The sequence below is a fragment of the Oncorhynchus tshawytscha genome, linkage group LG26, assembly GCF_018296145.1.
Source record: "Oncorhynchus tshawytscha isolate Ot180627B linkage group LG26, Otsh_v2.0, whole genome shotgun sequence".
NCBI lineage: Eukaryota > Metazoa > Chordata > Actinopteri > Salmoniformes > Salmonidae > Oncorhynchus > Oncorhynchus tshawytscha.
The window spans coordinates 23,972,711-23,999,851 of record NC_056454.1 but is presented as its reverse complement, the minus strand read 5'-3'; the positions used below and the strand labels follow the sequence as shown (position 1 = coordinate 23,999,851).

The window sequence follows — 27,141 nt, the reverse complement described above, 5'->3', positions numbered from 1 at the left end:
TCTTCACGACCTGAGTTTAGTGTGAACCGTTTTCATATTTTTTAAATAGAAACAAAACCTGTTTTTGATCTGTGTATCTCTATCACTCCCTTCCCTGATTCACCTTCCATACCCTCACTACTACAGCAACCCTTCCCCAGCCCAGGCTTTTCAGGATTCGCCACCCACTCTCATGCTAATAGCGCGCGCGTGTGTGTGTGCAAATCCCTTGGGGCCGACGGCTCTCTGATTTCAGAGCAGAATAATGCAGCACTCAGCCCCTCTTTCATCTCCTCTCATTCTGCATTCTCTCTTTCTTCCTCTCTTTTCTCTTTCTCTGTCTGTCTTATCTGGTTCCCTCTCTCCTGTCCCTGCCTCTGCTTCTCTCTCTGACTTCAGTGGGCTAGTTTTAGGAAAATTCTCACCTGACAGTTTGCCTTCAAGGACTAATTTGTATGTATTTTCAATGCGTGTGTTTGAGAGTGTGTGTGTGCCAGGCACTGCTTTTTCAGCTCCTACTCTCAGCAGCTGCATAAAATGCACCCAGACCTTCCCCTGCCAACTCTGCTCCCTGGCCTCTTCTCCCCTCCCACCTCCCTAACCCTCCCTCTCTCTCGCTCTCCCTCACACACCCACACACTCCAAGAACACACACACCACACCTCCGGCTAGGCTGGATATCCCTAGCCTCCTCCTCTTACACACAGACCTAACAGATTCATCTCAGCCTTGAGCAACCAACAGAACGTCTGCCTTCCCACTTCCTCTTTCTGGGTCTGTCTCTCTCCCTCCCCTCCTTTCTCTCTTTCTGGGTCACTCTCTCATCCTCATCACACTTCTCACTCACTGCCTGGCATGACTTTGCAACATGCAATATTGAACCCAAATATGTACAGAGAAAGATAGATATGCTGTAAAACCAGTGTCCTTGGCCATCCCCTGTCAATATGTTTGGATGGTGTGACATATTTGAATTGTGAGACAATGTTTGGGTAATTGTGTAAAGCCCAAACTTCTGTACATTGGGCTGGTACTCAGGAAGTCTGCCCATCTAGTTCACTGTGTGTGACAGCACAGTGTTTACTGTCTTGATACCCAAGGTGTCAGACACACACACACACACACACACACACACTATCAACATAGGACCCTGAGGGTCTGACTCAGCAGCTGAGGTGTGGAGGCTTTACATTGGATGCTTTTCTTCAAGTTCTAGAATAAACGGCCCTTCATTGAACTTGGACGAGCAGGTTCTCTCCCTCCCTTATTTTTTCCACTTCCCCCTCTGTCATAATCCTACTTTACCTCTTCACTTTCCTTATCCAACACTCTCTCGCTCTCTCTGCCTGAGCCTCCCGTTAAGCTACGGCGTCATCCCCCAGTCAATTTCTACCCTTCATTTATTTTTTTCTCCCTTTTACCGTTCACTGCCACCCTCCCCCTCTTCTCGCTAGTGTTTTGTTTTACACGCCCGCCCCAGCGCGCGGTGTATGTGCAGGAGGTTTATGGTAATTGCGGTCTCCCGACTGGCCTTCTGGGTAGAGTCTGCGCGATTGAGAGAGCCGCTCGCCGTACAGCAATCCACTCCGCTCCGCTTGCCCTGTTCGGCGTCTTCAGCAACTCGGCACGAAAGGAGCTACCAGGAACTTTCAGAGAAAAACTACGGAAAGATATACATTCCCGACCTTTTTCCCAATATCGACGGAGATAAATAGTATATTTTCGGAATAGACTGGGATTGACGAGATTGGAAGTAAGAGCTTTGAAACGGCATGCTCTGATAAAACCCAACATGGCGCTGCGAGATACGACCGAGCTGAATGCATTTCTGGAGTCCGCGGACCTTACCACCTGTATCCTTGCGCACTGCTAAACTGTACGTTACCAGCCACTGGGACGTTCTGTAAAGGATGATTGGAAACCCTATTTCTAGGGATTTGTCACACTAAGTCGATTTTGACGGATTTTCTCTCGTCTGTAAACATATTGACATTTCACTGTGAAAAAGTATTGTGCGAGTGTAAAGGAAACACTATAACATATGGTTTAATTGACTGACAAGTAAATAACCCGTTAGACACACTTCTGAATATTTATATCCAACGGTTTGAATATTCACTGGCCCGAGATGTCTATGATTTTTATAACGGAATCGTAACCTCCACGCACGAATATTTGCTCAGAGCCGTGAACAACTTGGAAAAACTGGAAAAGGAAAGTTGGAAATAGAGGATATTGACCAGGTAAGACAAATATTTGGGTAATAAAGACGTTTGGTTTTGGTGGGTCTTGTATTCGTTCTGCCACTGTTGAATGGTTATAAACCGTGATCTCCCCCCTCCTATGAGAGGATAGCCTATTGTGGGTATCCTATCAACACCACAACGACATAAATTGATTTTGTCCAACCTGACTCTGTCAACCCAGAAGTGTAAGCTTACGAAGCCTGGGAGAGAATTGTGTAAAGTTCTACTATACAGGTTCGGAGGGATTTTTATCTCGGTGTCTGTGCGTGCGTGAGAGAGCGAGAAGGGGGAGAAAGAGGAACGGCAACTTCTAAGAATAGCGCATAGGGTGGTCTTTGTGTGTTTCGGCGGGGCAGTGGCATGTGGTTGATAAATAACATGGGTTTAGTTAGTCATTCGGCCCTGTGCTTGGCGACCGGGACCGTCCTGTCAACCCGGAGAGCGATGAGTCGGTAAGTCATACAGGACGACGCTTCCCCGTCAACGAACGGTTCCGAGAACGGTTGGATGGAAAGTGACTGATAAGACTGAAGTAGGCTAGGCTACTAAATACACCTTATTTTCTTTACCAGATCGATCTAAGTGTTCTCACTGTGTGCGTGTGCGCGCCCTAAACAAGGTTACGGAATCCAGCCTCGCCCTGCCAAGAGGAGGGGATTGTTCCGTTTACACACGGTTCAACACAGTTCAACACACTCCATCTCTCTCTGTCATTTGAACCCGATCTGGGATACAGGCTACAGGGCTTTTTGCCTGCCTGGCAGTTTCAGTCTTAAATCACCACCGTGCTCCAGCAAATTCCTTAACTTTTTGGGAGATAGTTTTCTTCCATATAGGTATATTGTCACTCATGCACATGTTCTAGCTCGGCACGCAGCCACTGCCGTTTGCCAGGGTTTCTCGCAATGACTGCATGGTTTTTCGCTGCGCATGAGGCGTGTGTGACCTCGGGCCAGTGATAGAACACTAATTGGGGCGCTATCGATGTCTCCATTGGTTGCAGCTCAATGGTATTAGTTAGGGTTCTAGAATTACGGTTCTAGAATATTGGAGTCGACCAAATCGTCTCTCTGGTATACAAACGCCGCTTCAAATACACCAGCATATACACAAACACCCACACCCTGTTTAGCCTTGTACTTAAATATACATATAGGCTACTTCGCTTGCCTGAGCTTATGTCATAGGTCTACTACGCACGGCTGGGAAGGAGATTACACGGGGCATGGCCTACTCTTTCCCCAACCGCCTTGCGCTGGTATAGGGGGAAACCGTGGTTTATGACATAGTGTTTGCCCCCTAGTCATTGTGGCAGATAAGTGATCACTTCAGATAGGCAGAGGACCAAAGTCAAAGTGAGAGCTTGCGTTGCGATTGTCCCATGACATGACTCAGCAATGATAGTAAGTACCCTGAAAGTGGGGAAATCATGTGGTTTATTTGGATAGAGAAGGTTTTGGTCTGTGCAAACGGACTCATAGTAGAAGGAAGAGAAGGGTGTGCTTTCCCAATGTAAATAACATTTGAGATGGCTATAGAGAGATTCTTTTACCCCTATACAAGATAAAACAAATGAAGCAGCCAACGGGTCAAAAACTGGTTGAATCAACGTAGTTTCCATGTCATTTCAACCAAAACATTAAATTTAGGATTTTTTCCCAGCTAAATCTAATGGGTGACTTGTTTGGTTTATTTCACGTTAAATTACCTTTAGTTGATGACTCAACCAAATGTTAATCAGAACTGGACATTGAACTGACGTCTGTGCCCAGTGGAAGGTATTCTGTTTCCGATATCCAAATTTCCATATAGACTATATCTTGACAAGTTGCATCTTGGTTTTTTGGTTTTGTTTGCCTTCCTCCAAGCCTTCAGGGGCCTTGCGCACAGCACAGAGCGTACACACACACACACACACACACACACACACACTCACACTCACACTCACACTCACACACACACACACAGCATAGGGGAACAGTGGGAGGTATCCATATTTAGCCAAGAACTTCTCGATTTGTTGGACAATGCCACTGTAGGTCTATGGTAGATGGCTATGCGTAATGATGCGCACTTCACTTAGCATCTTTATTGTGATTGTTCGTGAGTGACCCGTTTCATAACGTTTTTTATTTATTCAAGTTGTACGCATTATGTGGTTGTTGTATCCTTTTTTGTGCAATTATTGAAAGACTGGATAAGAGTGTCTGAATGGCCCAGAGTAAACGACCCGCTTCTTTCTAAAGCTGTGTATAGTGCATAGGCTAACGTTTAATCAGCAGACCTATAATTGGACTTTCAATCTCACAGAGTTGATTCCACCTCGGGCTACTATACTTCATAAAGCTTAAAACAGCTCATTCTGGTTGCAGTTTATTTTATAGCATCCCATTGGACTGTTTAGCGCCTCATTGCCTACTATGCTCGTGGGATGAGGTCAGCCGTGCTGATTCATTCTCCAGGTGTCCGTTCGCGCCCAGAGGTCAAAATTACGCACGAGAGAGAGAGAGCAAGAGGGACGTGGTGGTGGTGGTGGAGGGGGGGGACTAGACATGAAAGGAAGAAGAAAATGAGAGGCCCCATAATTCCCCCCTGACGATGCAGTAGATTAGCCTGCTATAGCGTAGGTTGCACGTTATTTCATTGAATGGCTCGCCATCACGTGTAGCAAGGTCATTGTCTCCTCTCGTTGTGCTCGAGTTACGATCTCTCCATACACTATACCACCATGTCTAAATGGGCAGGTCGGGGACTTTATAAATGGAGCAGGAAGAAGATTGCATAGACACTGATCTTAAGTCAATTTTGTGTTTATCCCCCTAAATGATTGGATCGGGAGGGTAAAGCCTACCCTGATCCTCGATCTGTGCCTATCTACCCGGAGCCTGGCAGGCTATTGTCCTGCGGTTTGATGGATCTGGTATTTGTGACAGCGTCTCTAGGCTCCCCGTGGGGCGGCATGGAGATGATAATCTGCGTCGCGCAGGAACAATCTCACCGCCTCCATTCTAAACCCATTAAACGCTGTTGGGCCGTTTTGTAATCGGCTGAAATCAATGGATCTACGAGGGGGAATCCATGCGCTAATATGTCAATATAATTCTCTGTGGCCGTGTGGGCGACCATTTCTGTGTCACCTGACTTTGGTTCGATATGGTGAAATGGACAGTAATCCTTCTGTATGGGAAGTGAGAAACAATGACAGTATGACCTATTAAAAATTAACCGTTATGTTTTTATGATTCACAGTATATCCCTGCTGCAAGTATGGCAAGGCATGTAGTTTTCTTTGGAGCTTGTGTTGGTATATCCCCTGTCATGATGTTGTTGTCTAGCGATTGATTGTAGCCCCGAATGAATATAGGCAATGTTTTCTTCTTACAGCGTTACTGAGACAAAGCTTCAGCCCTCCCATTTTAAGCTAATGTCACTTGTTGTTGTTTGTGTTCTTCCACTGAATACAACAACAGTCCCAACACCACCGCTGCGCTCTTGGCTGCTCATGCGAGGTGCCTGTGAACAAAAGTGAAGGCATGGCAGAGAGATGGGGGAGATCGAGTTTCGGTGTGCTGTACGCCTCCCGGAGGAGATGTCAGGGTTTGATTGAAGCTGAGCCTCAGTCCAGGCCTCATGGGACCTCGCGCTGAAACGGGAGAGGCCTTTTTTCTCTCTGTTTCACAGAGCTTTTAGTTCCGCGGAGGCCCCGAGCACACGGATCACTTCCCCGCAGAGAGACGTGTCACTACCCCCGTATAGCACCCACAGCGTGAGGGCCTAAGACGATAAATAGAGTGATGTGAGATACTATTCTTCTTTCATTGAATGGGGAACAAATGAATACAGAATTAAGTGTGTCAACCATCCCGGTCCATCCTTGGTCTGAACTAGAGTGTGATATTTGAATTCGAATAATGTTGCTTTTGTGCAAGGTGGATTATTTATTTGGCCTATGTTCATGACCTCACCGAATTATAATTTTGGGAGAGGATGTTGACGATGAGACTTGGCCAGCCAGTCGTCCTCCTTTTCGTCTAAGTAGGCCCCATCTTGATCAAGCGGGCCCGTTTGGTTTTTAGATGTTATCGCCTACTGCTGACGAAATCCTACAGACACTGCGCAGAGCGCGGCAGTTCGAGGGGGCGTGTGTATGTTGCGTTATTTCTATTACACCGCTCAAGATAACATTCATTTTCCACCGAAACATAAAATTCTAAATTACGCACTATTTGGATCTACATGCAAGACGTGGGCTAGGCCAGTGGTTCCCAACCTTTTTCGGTTACTGTACCACCAACTAGATGTGTGCGTTTTATATAGAAATCCGGCATTAAACATTTAATTTGAAGCATAGCAGCAGCATTGATGATTTGAACGTAATTTAATCACACAGTAGGCCTATCTGATTCACAGCCAGTTCCATCACATTCGCAGCCAAGAATTTAAAGCAAAAATACATTTGCTTCAGGGGATATTATATTCCCAAATATCTCCATATTGATTGAGCCATGGCCCACTGGGCACACACTGGTCGAATCAACGTTGTTTTCACGCCATTTCAATTAAATTACATTGAATCAACGTGGAATAGACGTTGATGTGAAGTATATGCCCAGTGGGGACTTTCTCAAACCTCAAAAATGTGTAATAGGATGTTTCAAAGAAAAGAATAAGGCTAGGGACTTTAAATGTTCCGGCTGCTGCACATACACTATGGAGGCTTCAGTCTAGAGCACCCGGTTCAATTGTGTTTAAGAGCATTTAACTCTCTAAATGGTTAAATGAGTGAGGAATACACCATTGACAGTTTATTAGGTACACCAGCCCTTTCACAAAAGGTTCGCTCCTACAGACTAAGTCATGTGGCCGTGGTTTACTGTATAAAGCAGGCAGACTGGCATAGAGGAATTCAGTTAGTTTTCGATGGAATGTTAGAATGGGCAAAACGAGTGACCTAAGCCGGTTCCAGTATCTTAGAAATGGCCGGTCTCCTGAGATTTTCACAGCGACTGTGTCTAGGGTTTACCGAGATTGGTGCGACAAAACAAAACTCATCCAGTGTCAGCCCTGTGGGGGAAAACGGCTCGTTGATGAGAGGTCTAATAAGAATCGTGCAATCTAACAGGTGGGCCACAAACAGGCAAATAATCGCGCAGTACAACAGTGGTGTGCAGAACGACATCTCAGAATTTACAACTCGTCGGACCCTGTCACGGATGGGCTACTGTAGAGGAGGACCACACCGGTATCCACTCCTATCAGCTAAAAACAACAAGAACCGGCTCCAGTGGGCACGTTATCACCAACGCTGGACAATTGCCTGGTCCGACGAATCCTGGTTCTAGTTGTTTCATGTTGATGGCTTTATCAGGGATGCGCAGGACTTAGAACCACTAATGAGTAAATTAAATGGCACAGAACATTTGGGGGGTCAGTCTATATAAATCGCTGGCCACACACCCCCAAGACATGGATTGTACAGTCAAGTTATCACTTAAATAGCAGCCAACCATTGTCACTGTTGATATCATATGACACATCTTGATTCGTTTAAATGAACTGACAGAACAAGTGGTTCGTTACCTATTCCGCGATGGATTCCTCCGGAAATCAACATCTGACATTCCAAAATATACATAAGCCTTCTTCTACAAGTTCTCATCTAACCAACCATGTAGGCCTGTAAATTATTCCACGTTTCCGAGTGGCCTTGGAATAGTTTTAGTTTAAACAGCGCTACACCCCAAAGGTTTGCCCCCTGTTCTAATGATTTCAGCGTGTGTTTAACAGCGTGTGATTAACAGAACACGTGTTGTGTTACACTTGCCACATTGGCGACCCACTTGAATTCAAATGCAACATATCAGAATGTAGTTAACTGTCTTCTACAAATTGACCTCTAACCAGTGATGTACATATTATTCCCAGATTCCCTGTGGTTTTTGAGCTGTGTTCGTTTGAACAGGAACCACATCTCCCCCCTCTTGCACAATTGATTTCAACGTGATATGGATAGGAGTTATTGATACAAGTGATGCATTTCTGTTTGGGGACCCACAAATCAAAATGCAACGTTCCAAAATGTAGCTGTGTTCTACAGGTTCTCTAACCAGTGATGTAAAAAAAAATCTCCAGTTTGCATGTTTTATGTTGTTGTGTTAGTTTCAACAGTGAATACAACTTGATTTCCCCCATAATCAGTGATTTATTGGCACTTTATTGGGTTTTTGGTTCGTGTGCAGTTTATAAGGTGGTTCGTTTAAAAAATAAATAAAACGATTATTACTATTGTTGCGTTTGATAACTATGATAAATATGTAGAGTATGTGAAGATAGTACATTTTATGTTTTCAATATCACAAACTGTTTTTTCATATTGGTTATTGATTTGGACACGTTAAAACAGTGTTGGGCTATTTATCAAAATGTCTTGTCAACAGGAAGCATCTACAGCATCATTTTCAACTTAAGTTTTAGGAATATAAATGGAACTTTCAACATTAATTTCCAATAGTATTGTCAGATTAACAGTGCTCAATTAATCAAAAAACATGTTGCGCTTGATTTATTTTGATGATATAGGCCTAAGGCGACTAACATGCGCATCCCTGTTACTACAATCCTGGCCCCCCTGGGGACATAAAAGGTCCATTTAGTACTAATTTGGCCCGGGATGAATGGCATGGTTCAGCGGCCGTCACCGGTTCTCCAGTGACAGCACGGGTCACACAATGTCGGCGTTGTTGGCGGTCATGCTCCCGGACTGTCCTCCCGCACTGACTTGCATTCGCCTGTGTGGCGGAAGGGCGAGAGGCCCTGTGTACAGCCCGCGCGCAAATAATGGACAGCTGTTTTAAACAGCCATTCTCTCTCTCTCTCTCTCTCTCTCTGTCTCTCTCTCTGTCTCTCTCTGTCTCTCTGTCTCTCTCTCTCTCTCTCTCTCTCTCACTCCCCCGTGTGTGTGCGCGCTATAGTGGAGCTCTCTCTTGTCCATTCTCTCCTCGACCTCCCCACGCCCTCTGCCACGGGACTGCGTGCATGGACACAATGTCCCCGTTGTAGGGTTATGTATTTCATTGGTCATCACGTGTTCGCTATATGGGAATTATAGATTCATATGTAGTCGTCCCCGTGCTGATAATGTGTTGACAACTGTGAATATATTGTGCTACATTGTTGGGATTACGAGTGATTCAGACTTGGTTGTGTAATTTTTTCTGGAATAAAATTTCTGACTTTCCATGGTCATGTTGTGACACTGTCCTCTTCTTTCACATTCAGTCCCTGTGTGTTACGGAATAAACTGCTGCATACTGACTACGGGATTGTTGTATCATGTGGAGTGGGAAGTGAAAGCCCTCCTCTGCGCGGTTTAGTCCCCCTATCCGCCCCTGTGCGCTCTGCTGCTGGCTGCCTATCGTGCCTCGCTAGTATTCCGTGCGTAGAAATGTTGGAGGCCTGCCCACGTCTCTCTCTCTCTCTCTCTCTCTCTCTCTCTCTCTCTCTCTCTCTCTCTCTCTCTCTCTGTCTACAGGGAGCTGTCTCGGAGTTTCCCTACACCAGTCTCTCTCTCTGACACACACACACACACACACACACACACACACACACACACACACACACACACATATATATATCACACACACACACACACACACACACACACACACGCTGTAATGCAAACACACAGGCACTCTCTCTCTTTTGGCAGCTGCGTGTCTCTCGAGATGTGCTGTTACGCACGAGAGTGTACGAGAACACTGGGGGCCTGGGGAAAGGGCTAGTTCTATCCGAGATAGTTAGGACGTTCCTACCCTAACCTCTCCATAACCGTAACCAACTGCAATGGGGTAGGATCCCGGAGAGCAAGGACCCTGGAGAAAGGGTTGCTACATTTGTTGTATTTGTCGGGTATAATGATCCTGGTAATGAATGTGACAAAGGAATAAAATAAATATGTGATATATATATCAAAAGACACATTGAGAACTATTATTTTACTTCCAATCTATAATCTTTGTATTACCTTAAACGACAAAAATGATAGAGCCCTCCTAGCATTATGGACAAAGATGCAGTTTTCATTTTGAAGTAGTGAATAGATTGCAGTAAAGCTAATCTCTAGACGTGTCTTTAAAACCATTCCGAGCTTTGTTTTCGTTGTTTTATTTTCGGTCCACCCAAGTGGTATGCGCTTTCTTTTCGTTTCGTTTTGGCAACACACACACACACACACACACACACACACACACACACACACACACACACACACACACACACACACACACACACACACACACCCGAGTCCTGCGTAGTGGTGTGTGCATTAATCCGTGTTAATCCTCACTCCTCACCCCCGTCGCTGCGGAGATTATCCTGCGTCACACTGCATTTTTTTTAGAGCAGAAGCTCGAGCCTCTGCGCTCCAGAGAGAGATGGCCCCGGGCCCACTCCCCCCGCCCTCCTCGTCCCAGTTCGCTCGAGCCTAGAGAGAAAGACTTGCACAGCAGCATGCCAGGCACGGAAAAATGGACACATTTCCAGATTTATAGCCTACGCCACCCACATCAATATAATGTGTTTGTTGTTTTTAACATATATCAGCATATATGTCACATAGCCTAAACATTTACATTTAGTTGAATCTCTAGAACAGTTTAGCCAGTTGTGTGTATAAAGAGGAGATATTTATGAGTTGATGACCCATACCACTGCTCTGCTACACACACATACACACACACAGCTTCCTTTCTTTTCTCTTGAGGTATAACAACTGAAAGGAGGGCAGCCTGGGGGGTTGGTTGAGCGCTGGCGGTGAGGACGTTATTGTTCCTCCGCATATGACAGGTCAGATGGAGTTGAAGTCGTGATAGTAACAGGAAACGAGATCGGACTGGAACAGATCTCTCTCGCTGTTTGCCCTTTCTCTCTCTCTTTCTCTGTCTCTTTCTCTTTCTCTCTCTCGCTTACTCAATTCAAAGGGGCTTCATTGTAATGGGAAACATGTGTACATTGCCAAAGCAATTGAAATAAAAACAAGTGAGAAGAAACAAATGTAACAACATCAACCAAAAACATTGCTCTCAAAAAGGTTACAAAATTATTTTTTACATTTTCAAGTGTTATATTATCAGCTATGTACAGTGTTTTAGTCATTTGAAAATCGTAGAGGAAGATAAATAAATGCATATTGAATTCACAAGGTTGTTTGTGCGCCACTGTTTCCCTTCTCTTTCTTTTCCTTTTCTCTCTTCTCTCTCGCTCTTTTCCCTCTTTCTATTTTCTCTTGCTCCTCTGTCTCTCTCTCTCTCTGATGACACTTGCTAAAAACACCCGGTGGTTTAATAGTGCGAATCGTGCTCCGCTCCAGTGGTCTGTTTTATAAACGCAGCCCGACCGGCCCTCTCCGGTCTGCCTGCCGCATGGCTGCGGCCTGATGGATTGCCGCCGAGAGATGTTTGTTGTGCAAACTATTCTTAGCACCAGGGATGGGCGTCGACGTGGTCTGGCTTTTCCTCCTGTTGTACACACACACTGTACACACATATACAGCTAGCTCTTCAAAGATGCGCAGCTGGTTCTTTTACTATTTACTGTGCATTGAAGAGGCGTAGCTGTCGAAACTTCCGGCCTCGGACACTGTAAATCATTTACGGCCTAGGCATGGTGGACAGGTAGCATATAGCATATCCTTATAAACCTACATAAATGTAGAGAAACCCTCCCTTGACCAAAATGTCTAAAGCTGCCATTATCTTTCTCTATCCTAAGAAATATCTAAAACACTTTTTAAATGTATAGCCTGTATATTAAATATCTACTGTACCAGTCAAAAGTTTGGACACATTTACATTGTAGAATATTATTGAAAACATCAACACTATGAAATAACAAATATAGAATCATATAGTAACCAAAAAAGTGTTTTAAAAAATCTAAATATATTTTAGATTTTAGATTCTTCAAAGTAGCCACCCTTTGCCTTGATGACAGTTTTGCACACTCTTGGCATTCTCTCAACCAGCTTCATGAGGTAGTCACCTGGAATGCATTTCAATTAACAAGTGTGCCTTGTTAAAAGTTAATTTGTGGAACATCTTTCCTTAATGCATTTGAGCCAATCAGTTGTGTTGTGACACGGTAGGGGTGGGATACAGAAGATCGCCCTATTTGGTTAAAGACCAAGTCCATTTTAGGGCAAGAACAGCTCAAATAAGCAAAGAGAAACAACAGTTCATCATTACTTTAAGACAAGAAGGTCAGTCAATGTGGAAAATTTGAAGAACGTTAAGTTTTTTCAAGTGCAGTCGCAAAATCCATCAAGCTCTATGATGAAACTGGCTCTCATGAGGACCGCCACAGGAAAGGAAGACCCAGAGGATAATTTCATTAGAGTTACCAGCCTCAGAAATTGCTGCCCAAATAAATGCTTCACAGAGTTCAAGTAACAGACACATCTCAACATCAACTTTTCAGAGGAGACAGCGTGAATCATGCCTTCATGGTCAAATTGCTGCAAAGAAACCACTACTAAAGGACAGCAATAATAAGAAGAGACTTGCTTGCGCCAAGAAACATGAGCAATGGACATTAGACCGGTGGAAATCTGTCCTTTGATCTGATGAGTCCAAATTTGAGATTTTTACTCCCAACAGCAATGTCTTTGTGAGATGCAGAGTAGGTGAAAGGATGATCTCCGCATGTGTGGTTCCCACCGTGAAGCATGGAGGAGGAGGTGTGATGGTGTGGGGGTGCTTTGCTGGTGATTTATTTAAAATTCACACTTAACCAGCATGGCTACCACAGCATTCTGCAGCGATTCGCCATCCCATCTGGTTTGCTCTTAGTGGGACTATAATTTGTTATTCAACAGGACAATAATCCAACACACCTCCAGGCTGTGTAAGGGCTCTTTGACCAAGAAGGAGAGTGATGGAGTGCTGCAACAGATGACCTGGCCCACAATCACCCAACCTCAACCCAGTTTGAGATGAGTTGGACCGCGGAGTGAAGGAAAAACCCTTGAATGAGTAGGGTGTGTCCAAACTTTTGACTGGTACTGTACATACTGTATTACCTCAATTATCTCAGCTAGCTCGTACCCCTGCACATTGAATCGGTACTGGTACTCCTTGTATATAGCCTTGCTATTATTTTGGTGTCAGATTTTTTTTTGCAAATGTTCTTCTTACTTTTTAACTCTGCGTTGTTGGGAAAGGGCTCGTAAGCATTTCGTGTTAAAGTCTACATCTGTTGTATTCGGCGCATGTGACCAATGCAATTAGATTTGATTTTGAACCATTTCACCTTAATCAATCTTGTGTTGCCGATCCCTTAAGCCAATTGAACAATCAAAATCTGTAACCCCACACCTTCCAGGTTTCTTTGTAGGCCTAATGCACTCTGCTGTTTTATGTAGGCTTTTAATGTGCTTTATTGCTTCATATTGTGAGTTTAGGCCTACATGGGATGGACTGACGGAGAGCGTCATAGCACCGTTTGGTATTAACTGTCTTGCAGAGCGCTGGTCGTTTGGAGGTGTTTTAAGATGGACTGTCTCATGAGGGGATGACATGCTCTCCGCTACACAGATGTACGGAACGGTTCCCCCATGGATGAGTCACGAGAGGGCCCAAATGTATGGGATGGTCATGGAGGAGAGGTCAGTTTGCCTTTCCGCCTCTCCTCCACCCTCTATTCTCTCCTCTCAACCTCTCCATGTTCCTCAGTTGACATACTATCTGGCTGCACTCTTGTTCTCTTTCCCCTTCCGACTGTTGAATTCTGTCCCCCTGACAAGGTTTTCGGTGAGTGTGTGTAAAAAACAGTGCAAGTGACGATGTGGCAGGATGGGAAAAACAACGATCCCGGCTGTTTGGGCTGTGGACTTCCTCGGACCTGATTCTCACACACACACCGCATGTCCCATCCCACCATATACAGTGCCTTGCGAAAGTATTCGGCCCCCTTGAACTTTGCAACCTTTTGCCACATTTCAGGCTTCAAACATAAAGATATAAAACTGTATTTTTTTGTGAAGAATCAACAACAAGTGGGACACAATCATGAAGTGGAACGACATTTATTGGATATTTCAAACTTTTTTAACAAATCAAAAACTGAAAAATTGGGCGTGCAAAATTATTCAGCCCCCTTAAGTTAATACTTTGTAGTGCCACCTTTTGCTGCGATTACAGCTGTAAGTCGCTTAGGGTATATCTCTATCAGTTTTGCACATCGAGAGACTGCAATTTTTTCCCATTCCTCCTTGCAAAACAGTTCGAACTCAGTGAGGTTGGATGGAGAGCATTTGTGAACAGCAGTTTTCAGTTCTTTCCACAGATTCTCGATTGGATTCAGGTCTGGACTTTGACTTGGCCATTCTAACACCTGGATATGTTTATTTTTGAACCATTCCATTGTAGATTTTGCTTTATGTTTTGGATCATTGTCTTGTTGGAAGACAAATCTCCGTCCCAGTCTCAGGTCTTTTGCAGACTCCATCAGGTTTTCTTCCAGAATGGTCCTGTATTTGGCTCCATCCATCTTCCCATCAATTTTAACCATCTTCCCTGTCCCTGCTGAAGAAAAGCAGGCCCAAACCATGATGCTGCCACCACCATGTTTGACAGTGGGGATGGTGTGTTCAGGGTGATGAGCTGTGTTGCTTTTACGCCAAACATAACGTTTTGCATTGTTGCCAAAAAGTTCAATTTTGGTTTCATCTGACCAGAGCACCTTCTTCCACATGTTTGGTGTGTCTCCCAGGTGGCTTGTGGCAAACTTTAAACAACACTTTTTATGGATATCTTTAAGAAATGGCTTTCTTCTTGCCACTCTTCCATAAAGGCCAGATTTGTGCAATATATGACTGATTGTGGTCCTATGGACAGAGTCTCCCACCTCAGCTGTAGATCTCTGCAGTTCATCCAGAGTGATCATGGGCCTCTTGGCTGCATCTCTGATCAGTCTTCTCCTTGTATGAGCTGAAAGTTTAGAGGGACGGCCAGGTCTTGGTAGATTTGCAGTGGTCTGATACTCCTTCCATTTCAATATTATCGCTTGCACAGTGCTCCTTGGGATGTTTAAAGCTTGGGAAATCTTTTTGTATCCAAATCCGGCTTTAAACTTCTTCACAACAGTATCTCGGACCTGCCTGGTGTGTTCCTTGTTCTTCATGATGCTCTCTGCGCTTTTAACGGACCTCTGAGACAATGTGCAGGTGCATTTATAGAGACTAGTGCAGGTGCATTTATACGGAGACTTGATTACACACAGGTGGATTGTATTTATCATCATTAGTCATTTAGGTCAACATTGGATCATTCAGAGATCCTCACTGAACTTCTGGAGAGAGTTTGCTGCACTGAAAGTAAAGGGGCTGAATAATTTTGCACGCCCAATTTTTCAGTTTTTGATTTGTTAAAATTTTTTGAAATATCCAATAAATGTCGTTCCACTTCATGATTGTGTCCCACTTGTTGTTGATTCTTCACAAAAAAATACAGTTTTATATCTTTATGTTTGAAGCCTGAAATGTGGCAAAAGGTCGCAAAGTTCAAGGGGGCCGAATACTTTCGCAAGGCACTGTAATGATCAAATAGAGTGGCCCACCCTGTTCTTCATTCACAATTGGTGACTACCATTTTTAAAATTATGTTGTAATAAAAATAAGCTGTTACCGTGTTCCAAAACATATGCTTTCTGTTTCATGGCTGTTTTAGCGATAGCATATTTGAAATGTATTAATTACACTGTTAGAATGTGGCAGTCACAATTAGCTTGAAGGGGGGTCCCTCGAGGCCCAGCAGTTCTAGTGTTAAAATCATTTGTGCATGAGCAAGTGTGTACACAAATCTGCCCCCTTATGGAAGCTGAATGCCCATCCAACTGATTCGCTCTAACGCCGGGTGCCTAAGTTCGGTAGCCGAAGTCTACACCCCTTCGTCATTGATTGGTCAACAGTAGTAGTCCAAGTAAGAGTGGGAACTATGGATGGGATTTTTCAATCAAGTGTTTGTTTTCATTCAACGAGAGACTGCTAGTATTCCGGCACATTTTGTCACTTGAGAAATACTGCGCTAAAATCTTAGTCAGATGTAAAATTATGCGACTAAGACCTCCTTGGCAAAAACGTAAAAATCTATTATAGATGTCTTGATATATCTTAGATGAATTCAGACTATTTTGAGGAAGTGTATACTGGCTATTTTGTTGCTATGGTGTCTCAAGTGGGACAAACAGTCAACTTTTTTCTTGTTTTTCAAGCAAATGTCTATAGTTAAAGGGCGTATGTGAGGCACAGACGTTCACTTCGTCTAGCCAAGTTCTTCTGCTAGGAGCAAACAGAACCTAGTATGCGGGCACCTTAAGAGTTTTCAGTTTCATCTCATGCAGATGTTGTTCGGGCAAGCCAGGCAGGCAGGATTCGGTTGTGCTCAAGCCTCTAGGCAAGGAAGAAGAGGGGGAAGGGCTGCGCAAGCGGGGGAGAGGGTGAGCGAGGAGTGAGCGAGGAGAGGGTGAGCGAGGAGAGGGTGAGCGAGGGAGAGGGTGAGCGAGGGGAGGGTGAGCGAGGGAGAGGGTGAGCGAGGAGAGGGTGGGAGGGGGGTGAGAGGGAGGGAGAGGGTGGGAGAGGGAGAGGGTGAGCGAGGAGAGGGTGAGCGAGGGAGAGGGTGAGCGAGGAGAGGGTGAGCGAGGGAGAGGGTGAGCGAGGAGAGGGTGAGCGAGGGAGAGGGTGAGCGAGGGAGAGGGTGAGCGAGGAGAGGGTGAGCGAGGGAGAGGGTGAGCGAGGAGAGGGTGGGGTGAGCGAGGTGAGGGTGAGCGAGGGAGAGGGTGAGCGAGGAGAGGGTGGGAGAGGGAGAGGGTGGGAGAGGGAGAGGGTGAGCGAGGAGAGGGTGAGCGAGGGAGAGGGGAGAGGGTGGGCGAGGGAGAGGGTGAGCGAGGAGAGGGTGAGCGAGAGAGAGGGGTGAGCGAGGAGAGGGTGAGCGAGGAGTGATTAATGAGCTTGGGGTCACTGTAATAAAAGCGGCATGGTGGTGGCGAAGCAGCTCGAGCCACAGACGCGTTTCTTTCCAATGATGGAGGAGCCGAGTATCTCTCTCTCTCTCTCACTCACTCACTCACTCACTCACTCACTCACTCACTCACTCACTCACTCACTCACTCACTCACTCACTCACTCACTCACTCACTCACTGATTTGGGACTTCTTACTCAACGCAACCAGCACTTTCACCATACAAAGGTCACAACGAATTGCATATTAAGTTCTGACGCCGTGTGTGAGTGAGTGTGTGTGAGAGAGACCGGTTTTGGGCCATTTTTTACTGTGTGGGCTAACTGAGAAGAGAACACTTTCCTATTCTGGGGTTTGAAATACATCTTCATGGAGTTTGTTTATTAATTAGTGTGTGTGTGTGTTTGTGTGTGTGTGTACGATCCAGTGCTCTGTAGCAAAGGTTGAATGGCCTCCCACTGGAGTGGTCTGTGAACTATGATCGTCCCTCGCTTAGCTGGCTGCCAGAATGGAGGGAGAGAAAGAGGGAGGGAGAGAGAGAGGTTCAAGGAGGCTAGAGCGAACAAGTGTGTGGAGAACATGACTGAATGGCCTGGGCCCCACACTGCACGTTGTCTACTCCCTGGGTAGGCGGGGGTCTGAATTGAGAGCGTGGGGTAGAAGGGGGACTACTTCAGCTGGCGGGTGTGTATTTATGTATGTGTGTGTGTGTGTGTGTGTGTGTGTGTGAGTGGGTCGGGATAGATGTTGCTATCGCAGATACATCACACCCTCTTTCTGCCCGTCCTTCACCCCCTCTCTCTGTTGTTGTTGCTGTTGAAAACTCAAGCCTTTAAGCTTGTCATTAACTAGAGCACTGCACACCACTGCCACACCACTGTGTGTGTGTGTGTGTGTTTGTGTACAAATGATTCTGACCATGTGTTTTCTCTTTCCAGGAGAGTACCTGTTAGTGATGCGGGGACCCAGAGAAACCTGGATTTAAGAGAAGGCAACCACATCACACAAAGCATGGTGCGTCATCCATGTATACGATGTGTATCAGTGTTATAACACGTTTATAATAAGGTTAAGACACGTTAACCCTCATACCTCACACAAGTGAAGTCATACCATGTGTATAACATGTTACAGGTGTATAAGGCAAGTGGAATAGTGTTGTATAGCAAGTTGAAGAGTGGTGTATAACTAGTTGAAGAGTGTTGTATAACTAGTTGAAGAGGTTTTTATAACCAGTTGAAAAGGTGTTTAACCAGTTGAAGAGGTGTGTATAACCTGTTGAAGAGGTGTGTATAACCAGTTGAAGAGGTGTTTAACCAGTTGAAGAGGTGTTTAACCAGTTGAAGAGGTGTTTAACCTGTTGAAGAGGTGTTTAACCAGTTGAAGAGGTGTTTAACCTGTTGAAGAGGTGTTTAACCAGTTGAAGAGGTGTGTTTAACCAGTTGAAGAGGTGTTTAACCAGTTGAAGAGGTGTTTAACCAGTTGAAGAGGTGTGTATAACCTGTTGAAGAGGTGTGTATAACCTGTTGAAGAGGTGTTTAACCAGTTGAAGAGGTGTGTATAACCTGTTGAAGAGGTGTGTATAACCTGTTGAAGAGGTGTGTATAACCTGTTGAAGAGGTGTGTATAACCTGTTGAAGAGGTGTGTATAACCTGTTGAAGAGGTGTGTATAAATCCAGTTGAAGAGGTGTATAACCAGTTGAAGAGGTGTGTATAACCTGTTGAAGAGGTGTGTATAACCTGTTGAAGAGGTGTGTTTAACCAGTTGAAGAGGTGTGTATAACCAGTTGAAGAGGTGTGTATAACCTGTTGAAGAGGTGTATAACCAGTTGAAGAGGTGTGTATAACCTGTTGAAGAGGTGTATAACCAGTTGAAGAGGTGTGTATAACCTGTTGAAGAGGTGTATAACCAGTTGAAGAGGTGTGTATAACCTGTTGAAGAGGTGTGTATAACCAGTTGAAGTGTGGTGTATAACCAGTTGAAGTGTGGTGTATAACCAGTTGAAGTGTGGTGTATAACCTGTTGAAGTGTGGTGTATAACCTGTTGAAGAGGGGTGTATAACCTGTTGAAGAGGTGTGTATAACCTGTTGAAGAGGTGTTTAACCAGTTGAAGAGGTGTGTATAACCTGTTGAAGAGGTGTGTATAACCTGTTGAAGAGGTGTTTAACCAGTTGAAGAGGTGTTTAACCAGTTGAAGAGGTGTTTAACCAGTTGAAGAGGTGTGTATAACCTGTTGAAGAGGTGTTTAACCAGTTGAAGAGGTGTTTAACCAGTTGAAGAGGTGTTTAACCAGTTGAAGAGGTGTGTATAACCTGTTGAAGAGGTGTTTAACCAGTTGAAGAGGTGTGTATAACCTGTTGAAGAGGTGTGTATAACCTGTTGAAGAGGTGTGTATAACCTGTTGAAGAGGTGTGTATAACCTGTTGAAGAGGTGTGTATAACCTGTTGAAGAGGTGTGTATAACCTGTTGAAGAGGTGTATAACCAGTTGAAGAGGTGTGTATAAGCTGTTGCAGAGTGGTGTAAGAGTGGTTTATAACCAGTGGAAGATTGGTGTGTATAACCTGTTGAAGAGGTTTTTATAACCAGTTGAAAAGGTGTTTAACCAGTTGAAATGTGGTGTATAACCAGTTGAAGTGTGGTGTATAACCAGTTGAAGTGTGGTGTATAACCAGTTGAAGAGGTGTGTATAACCTGTTGAAGAGGTGTGTTTAACCAGTTGAAGTGTGGTGTATAACCAGTTGAAGTGTGGTGTATAACCAGTTGAAGTGTGGTGTTTAACCAGTTGAAGTGTGGTGTATAACCAGTTGAAGTGTGGTGTTTAACCAGTTGAAGTGTGGTGTATAACTGGTTAAACACCAAACTTCAACTGGTTAAACACATCACTGTAAATTGTTATACACCACTCTTCAAATAGTTATAAACCCTCTTCAACAGGTTATACACCACTCTTCCACTGGTTACACACTACTATTCAACTGGTTATACACTCATCTAGAACTGGTTATACACACATCTTCAACTGGTTACACACCACTCTTCTACTGGTTATAGACCAAATTTCAATTTAACATACACCACACTACAACTGAACATACAACACACATTAACTGGTTATACAACACTCTTTAACTGGTTATCTTCTTACGGCTGAAATCCCGTTAACGGGATCGATTTGACAACGGCCAGTGAAAGTGCAGGACGTCAAAGTCAAACAACAGAAATCTCATAATTAAAATCCCTCAAACATACAAGTATTATACACCATTTTAAAGATAAACTTGTTGTTAATCCCACCACAGTGTCCGATTTCAAAAAGGCTTTACGACGAAAGCATACCATGTGATTATGTTAGGTCAGCGCCAACTCACAGAAAAACACAGCCATTTTTCCAGCCAAAGAGAGGAGTCACAAAAAGCAGAAACAGAGATAAAAATGAATCACTAACCTTTGATGATCTTCATCAGCTGACACTCATAGGACTTCATGTTACACAATACATGTATGTTTTGTTCGATAAAGTTCATATTTATATCCATAAATCTCAGTTTACATTGGCGCGTTATGTTCAGTAATGTTTTGCTTCCAAAACATCCGGGGAATTTGTAGAGAGCCACATCAATTTACAGAAATACTCATCATAAATGTTGATGAAAATACAAGTGTTATGCATGGAATTAAATATATACTTCTCTTTAATGCAACCGCTGTGTCAGATTTCAAAAAAGCTTTAAGGAAAAAGCACACCATGCAATAATCTGAGTACATCGCCCAGGCACCAAAACAAGCCATACAGATAGAGTGGAGTCAACAGAAGTCAGAAACAGCATTATAAATATTCACTTACCTTTGATGATCTTCATCGGAATGCACTCCCAGGAATCCCAGTTCCACAATAAATGTTTTTTTTCTGATAAAGTCCATCATTTATGTCCAAATACCTCCTTTTTGTTTGCACGTTTAGTTCACAAATCCAAATTCACTAGGCGCTGACACTTAGTCCAGACAAAAAGTCAAAAAGTTCCATTACAGTTCGTAGTATGTATAGTATGTAACGATGTATAGAATCAATCTTTAGGATGTTTTTTTAATCATAAATCTTCAATAATATTCCAACCGGACAATTCTTTTTTCTTTCGAAATGAAAAGGAACGCAGCTCACTCTCACGTCCGTGCGCATGACTTAGCTCATGGCATTCTGCCAGACCTCTTAGTCAAACAGCTCTTATTCGCTCCCCCTTTACAGTAGAAGCCTGAAACAAGGTTCTAAAGACTGTTGACATCTAGTGGAAGCCTTAGGAAGTGCAATCGGACCAAATTTTACACTGTATATTGGATAGGCAAAGACTTAAAACCTACAAACCTCAGATTTCCCACTTCCTGGTTGGATTTTTTTCTCAGGTTTTTGCTTGCCATATGAGTTCTGTTATACTCACAGACATCATTCAAACAGTTTTAGAAACTTCCGAGTGTTTTCTATCCAGATCTACCAATAATATGCATATCTTAGCTTCTGGGCCTGAGTAGCAGGCAGTTTACCCTGGGCACCTTATTCATCCAAGCTACTCAATACTGCCTCCCAGCCATAAGAAGTTGAAGTGTGGTGTATATCCAGTTGAAGTGTGGTGTTTAACCAGTTGAAGAGGTGTGTATAACCAGTTGAATAGTGTTGTATAACAAGATGAAGTGTGGCGTATAACCAGTTGAAGAGGTGTGTATAACCAGTTGAAGAGGTGTGTAAAACCAGTTGAAGAGGTGTGTAAAACCAGTTGAAGAGGTGTGTATAACCAGTTGAAGAGGTGTGTATAACCAGTTGAAGAGGTGTGTATAACCAGTTGAAGAGGTGTGTAAAACCAGTTGAAGAGGTGTGTAAAACCAGTTGAAGAGGTGTGTAAAACCAGTTGAAGAGGTGTATAAAACCAGTTGAAGAGGTGTGTAAAACCAGTTGAAGAGGTGTGTAAAACCAGTTGAAGAGGTGTGTAAAACCAGTTGAAGAGGTGTGTAAAACCAGTTGTTGAGGTGTGTTATAACCTGTTACATAGGTGTCTATAACCTGTTGAAGTTTGGTGTATAACCTTTTGAAGAGTAGTATTTAACCAGATGAAGAGTGCTGTTGAATTGTGGTGTATAGCCAGTTTAAATGTGGTGTAGATTCAGTTTAAGTGTGGCGTATAACCTTTTGAAGAGTTGTGTATAACCAGTTGAATTGTGGTGTATAACCAGTTGAAGAGGTGTGTATAACCAGTTGAAGATAGGGGGGTTTAACTTTTCTAGCGTAGGGGGCAGCATTTGGAAGATTTGGATAGAAAACACTCTAAAGTTTCCAAAACTGTTAAAATAGTGTCTGTAAGTATAACAGAACTGATTTGCCAGGCAAAAACCTGAGAAAATCTTTTTTTTTGTTTTGTAGTTTTCTATTCAATTTCATTAGTGTCCATTGACTTAGGACTTAAATTGCAGTTCCTATGCCTTCCTATGCCTTAGATATCAACAGTCTTTAAAAATGGTTTCAGGCTTGTATTCTGAAAAATTAGGGAGTAAGAGCAGTCTGAATGAGTGGACCCTGCAGTGTCACAGAGCTTTTTCATGCGCACGCCCGAGAGAGTGCCTTTCTTGTTTACCATTTATATTGACAACGTCATTGTCCGGTTGAAATGTTATCGGTTATCTAGGCTAAAAACAACCTGAGGATTGAATATAAACATTGTTTGACATGTTTCTATGAACTTTACGGATGCAATTTAGATTTTTTTTGTCTGCCTGTTGTGACTGCGTTTGAGCCTATGGATTACTGAAGAAAACGTGGGAACAAAACGGAGGTTTTTGGATATATAGAGAGACTTTATCGAACAAAATAAATGAATGAATGTCTTCTGAGTGCAACCATATGAAGATCATCAAAGGTAAGTGATTAATTTTATCTCTATTTCTGACTTGTGTCACTCTTCTACTTGGCTGGTTACTGTTTGTAATGATTTGTCAGCTGGGCGATGTTCTCAAATAATCGTAAGGAATGCTTTTGCCATAAAGCCTTTTTGAAATCTGACACCGTGGTTCGAATCACAAGAAGTTCATCTTTAAACCTATGTAAAATATTGTATGTTTTCTGAATTTTTATAATGTGTATTTCTGTATTTGAACTTGGCGCTCTGCAATTTTGCTAACGTCCCACATACCCTAGAGAGGTTAACTAGTTGTTGAAGTGTGTTGTATAACCAGTTGAAGTGTGGTGTATAACCTGTTGAATAGGTGTGTATAACCAGTTGTTGAGTGATGTTTAACCAATTGAAGTGTGTTGTATAACCAACTGAAGAGTGGTGTATAACAATTTGAAGAGGTCTTTATAACCACTTAAAGTGTGGTGTATAACTAGTTGAAGAGGTCTTTATAACCAGTTGAAGTGTGGTGTATATTCAGTTGAAGTTTGGTGTATAACTAGTTGAAGAGGTCTTTATAACCAGTTGAAGTGTGGTGTATATTCAGTTGAAGTTTGGTGTATAACTAGTTGAAGAGGTCTTTATAACCAGTTGAAGTGTGGTGTATATTCAGTTGAAGTTTGGTGTATAACAAGTTGAAGAGTGGTGTTTAACCAGCTTTATAATAATTTGAAGAGGTCTATATAACCAGTTGAAGAGTGCTTTATAACCAGTTGAAATGTGGTGTATAACCAGCTTTATAATAATTTGAAGAGGTCTATATAACCAGTTGAAGAGTGCTTTATAACCAGTTGAAATGTGGTGTATAACCAGTTGAAGTGTGGTGTATAACCAGTTGAAATGTGGTGTATAACCAGTTGAAGTGTGGTGTATAACCAGTTGAAGTGTGGTGTATAACCAGTTGAAGTGTGGTGTATAACCAGTTGAAGTGTGGTGTATAACCAGGTGAAGTGTGGTGTATAACCAGTTGAAGTGTGGTGTATAACCAGGTGAAGTGTGGTGTATAACCAGTTGAAGTGTGGTGTATAACCAGTTGAAGTGTGGTGTATAACCAGTTGAAGAGTGGTGTATAACCAGTTGAAGTGTGGTGTATAACCAGGTGAAGTGTGGTGTATAACCAGTTGAAGAGTGGTGTATAACCAGTTGAAGTGTGGTGTATAACCAGGTGTGTGGTGTATAACCAGCTGAAGTGTATAACCAGTTGAAGTGTGGTGTATAACCAGGTGAAGTGTGGTGTATAACCAGGTGAAATGTGGTGTATAACCAGTTGAAGAGTGGTGTATAACCAGTTGAAGTGTGGTGTATAACCAGTTGAAGAGTGGTGTATAAATCCAGTTGAAGTGTGGTGTATAACCAGTTGAAGTGTGGTGTATAACCAGATGAAGTGTGGTGTATAACCAGTTGAAGAGTGGTGTATAACCAGGTGAAGTGTGGTGTATAACCAGGTGAAGTGTGGTGTATAACCAGTTGAAGAGTGGTGTATAACCAGTTGAAGTGTGGTGTATAACCAGGTGAAGTGGTGTATAACCAGTTGAAGAGTGATAACCAGTTGAAGAGTGGTGTATAACCAGGTGAAGTGATAACCAGGTGAAGAGTGGTGTATAACCAGTTGAAGAGTGGTGTATAACCAGTTGAAGTGTGGTGTATAACCAGGTGAAGTGTGGTGTATAACCAGTTGAAGAGTGGTGTAAAACCAGTTGAAGTGTGGTGTATAACCAGGTGAAGTGTGGTGTATAACCAGGTGAAGAGTGGTGTTTACCTTGTGTATTATGTGTATAATATTGTTTATAATCAAATCAAACTTTTTTTATTCAGCACATTTCTTACAGAGGATGCATTTGAAAGTGCTTAACAAATAAAATAATACAAGTTGAGAAAAATAATAACTAGACAAATTAAAATAGTAAAGCAGTGGACCTTAGAGACTAATGTATTAAAATAAATAATCCAAGAAATTTGAAATGGGATATAACACGTTTATAATTGGTTTAAACCTGTGTTATTTCTCCTGTAGGTGGATGCCAGGCTAACGCCCCTTGCCGCCATGGGGCTGGACCGCAATGCCTTGATGCGGGACGGCCTCCGCCTGCATGGCAGTGTAGTCTACCCAGGGATCCGAGCGCTGTCAGCCGAGAAGCCCCACGAGGGGTCCACCACCCTCCCCCTCGGCTACAACCGGGACGGCCTTCCAGACCTCCTCTACAAGCCTGACGTTTCCATGGACCGGAGCAAGCCTACCAACGGCTACCTGGACCTGTACAAGAGCCCTCCACCAAGCCTCCATAGGGGACCAGAAGGGCTGGACAGGAGAGGTGTGGGACCTGGGGGGGAGAAGCCCTCAGAGCTGGGTCTGGGGGTGCTGGTGCAGGAGCAGGCGGGTACCTGCGTCTGCCCTGGGGGCTGAGTCGGGGGCTGTACTCCGAGGCGGGCCTCTACCCCTATATGGACTCTTCCAAGTATGCGGCCCTCAGCATGTACAAGGCCCAGTTCCTCAACCAGCCCAGCCCCTACCTGCCCCAGCACCTGGCCTACCAGTCCCTCTGTGCCTCCCAGGGGGGGAACATGAACCCTGCTGCTGCCTCTGCCGCCGAGAGGCTCTACTACATGCCCCCCTATCCCCCGTCCCCCATCTCCTCCCCCCTGGTGGGGTCTCCCATGAGGATCCCAGCGGTGTCGGTGGCCCCCACCTCCATTGTGCACTGCCAGGAGAAGGGATTGAGTGTCGGGTCTCGTGTCCACCACGAGGGGTCTCCGTTTGGGCAGCAGCTTCACCAGCCACCCCCTCCGCCTCAGCACCTTCTCCCCACCCACACAGACAGAGACAGAGACAGATCCCCCAGCAAAAGCAATAAGCCCAGTAGACCCCCCTCCAACAAAGGAGTCAGTAACAGCAGTGGTAGTAGTAGTAGTAGTGGTGGTAGCAGTGGTGGGAGTAATACTAATAGTAGTAGCCTTCCTATTGATTCCTCCCCTCGCGCCTCTTCTCGCCTCCCCCAGCCTGCTCCTCCCCTGCCTCCCCCTCACATAGACAGCACCATAGACCTACAGAGGGCAGTCTCTAGAATAGTACCATTATCTTCCTCCTCTTGTTCTTCTTCCTCTTCCCAGACGATACCTCACTCGTTCTATGTGAGCAGCATGGCTCCAGAGCACCCATCCCCTGCCCGGCCCAGCCCCCACAAATCCAGACCCAGAGATGGGGTGTCGGATCACAGGGCTGGGGGATGTGAGAAGAGACCCAGTCAGTGCCCTTCTAAACCATCCTCTGAGCGGCCAGCCCAACTGAACCAGCCCCCGACTACCAAAGACCCAGCAGACCCAAAGCCCCTCGACCTCTCTGGAAGATGGTTGGAGTTAGGGCTGTCTCCTAACAGCTTCCCTGTGAAGATGGAGGCTCTGGGGTCCCCAGGGCCTCGGTACGGACCTCTCCCCAGCCGGGAGCTCCTGAAAGAGACCCTCTCTCTCTCACCCCCCTCCCTACCCTCCCACTCCCTCTCAGTGGTCAGCAGCACATCCTCTAAAGCCCCAGAGAGGCCGGAGATGATCAGCACTTTGCACTCCTCCTGGGTGGTGCCCACCCTTACACCCACCTACACCATTGGGTCCACCCATGCACACCCCCACCCCCCAGCCCTGTCCCCATCCCCCAGGCCCAGCCCAGACACCCAAGGGAAAGGCTCCTCTCCATCTGTCATCAAACACAAGGCTCTGGAGAGAGTCCTGCCCCAGCAACGCAGTCCATCCTGCCCCAGGGTAGGAGAGACAAATACTACCCCAATACCTTCCAATCTCAATCCCCCTCCACAATACCTTTGTCCCCCAAACCCAATAATGATTGGCCCAAACACAGCCCCAGCCAATCAGAAAGTTCCCCCATGGCCGGCCATCATAGGAACTCCACAGAGAAACCCCCCAAAGCCACCAAGAGGGCTGAGACATCCCGGGAGGTGTCTCCATATAATAAA

General features: G+C 44.5%; 1 protein-coding gene across 1 annotated transcript in view; it reads left to right on the top strand.

Annotated features, from left to right (window-relative positions):
- The first annotated feature begins 1,332 nt into the window (after nucleotides 1-1,332).
- Nucleotides 1,333-27,141, top strand: part of LOC112225397 (BCL-6 corepressor) — a 70,556-nt gene continuing 44,747 nt past the window's right edge. The window contains 5 exon segments of the mRNA XM_042306953.1: nucleotides 1,333-2,222; nucleotides 13,743-13,884; nucleotides 18,177-18,252; nucleotides 25,191-25,541; nucleotides 25,544-27,140. Of these exon segments, the coding sequence (XP_042162887.1) occupies nucleotides 13,796-13,884; nucleotides 18,177-18,252; nucleotides 25,191-25,541; nucleotides 25,544-27,140 (2,113 nt within the window). The 5' untranslated portion in view covers nucleotides 1,333-2,222; nucleotides 13,743-13,795.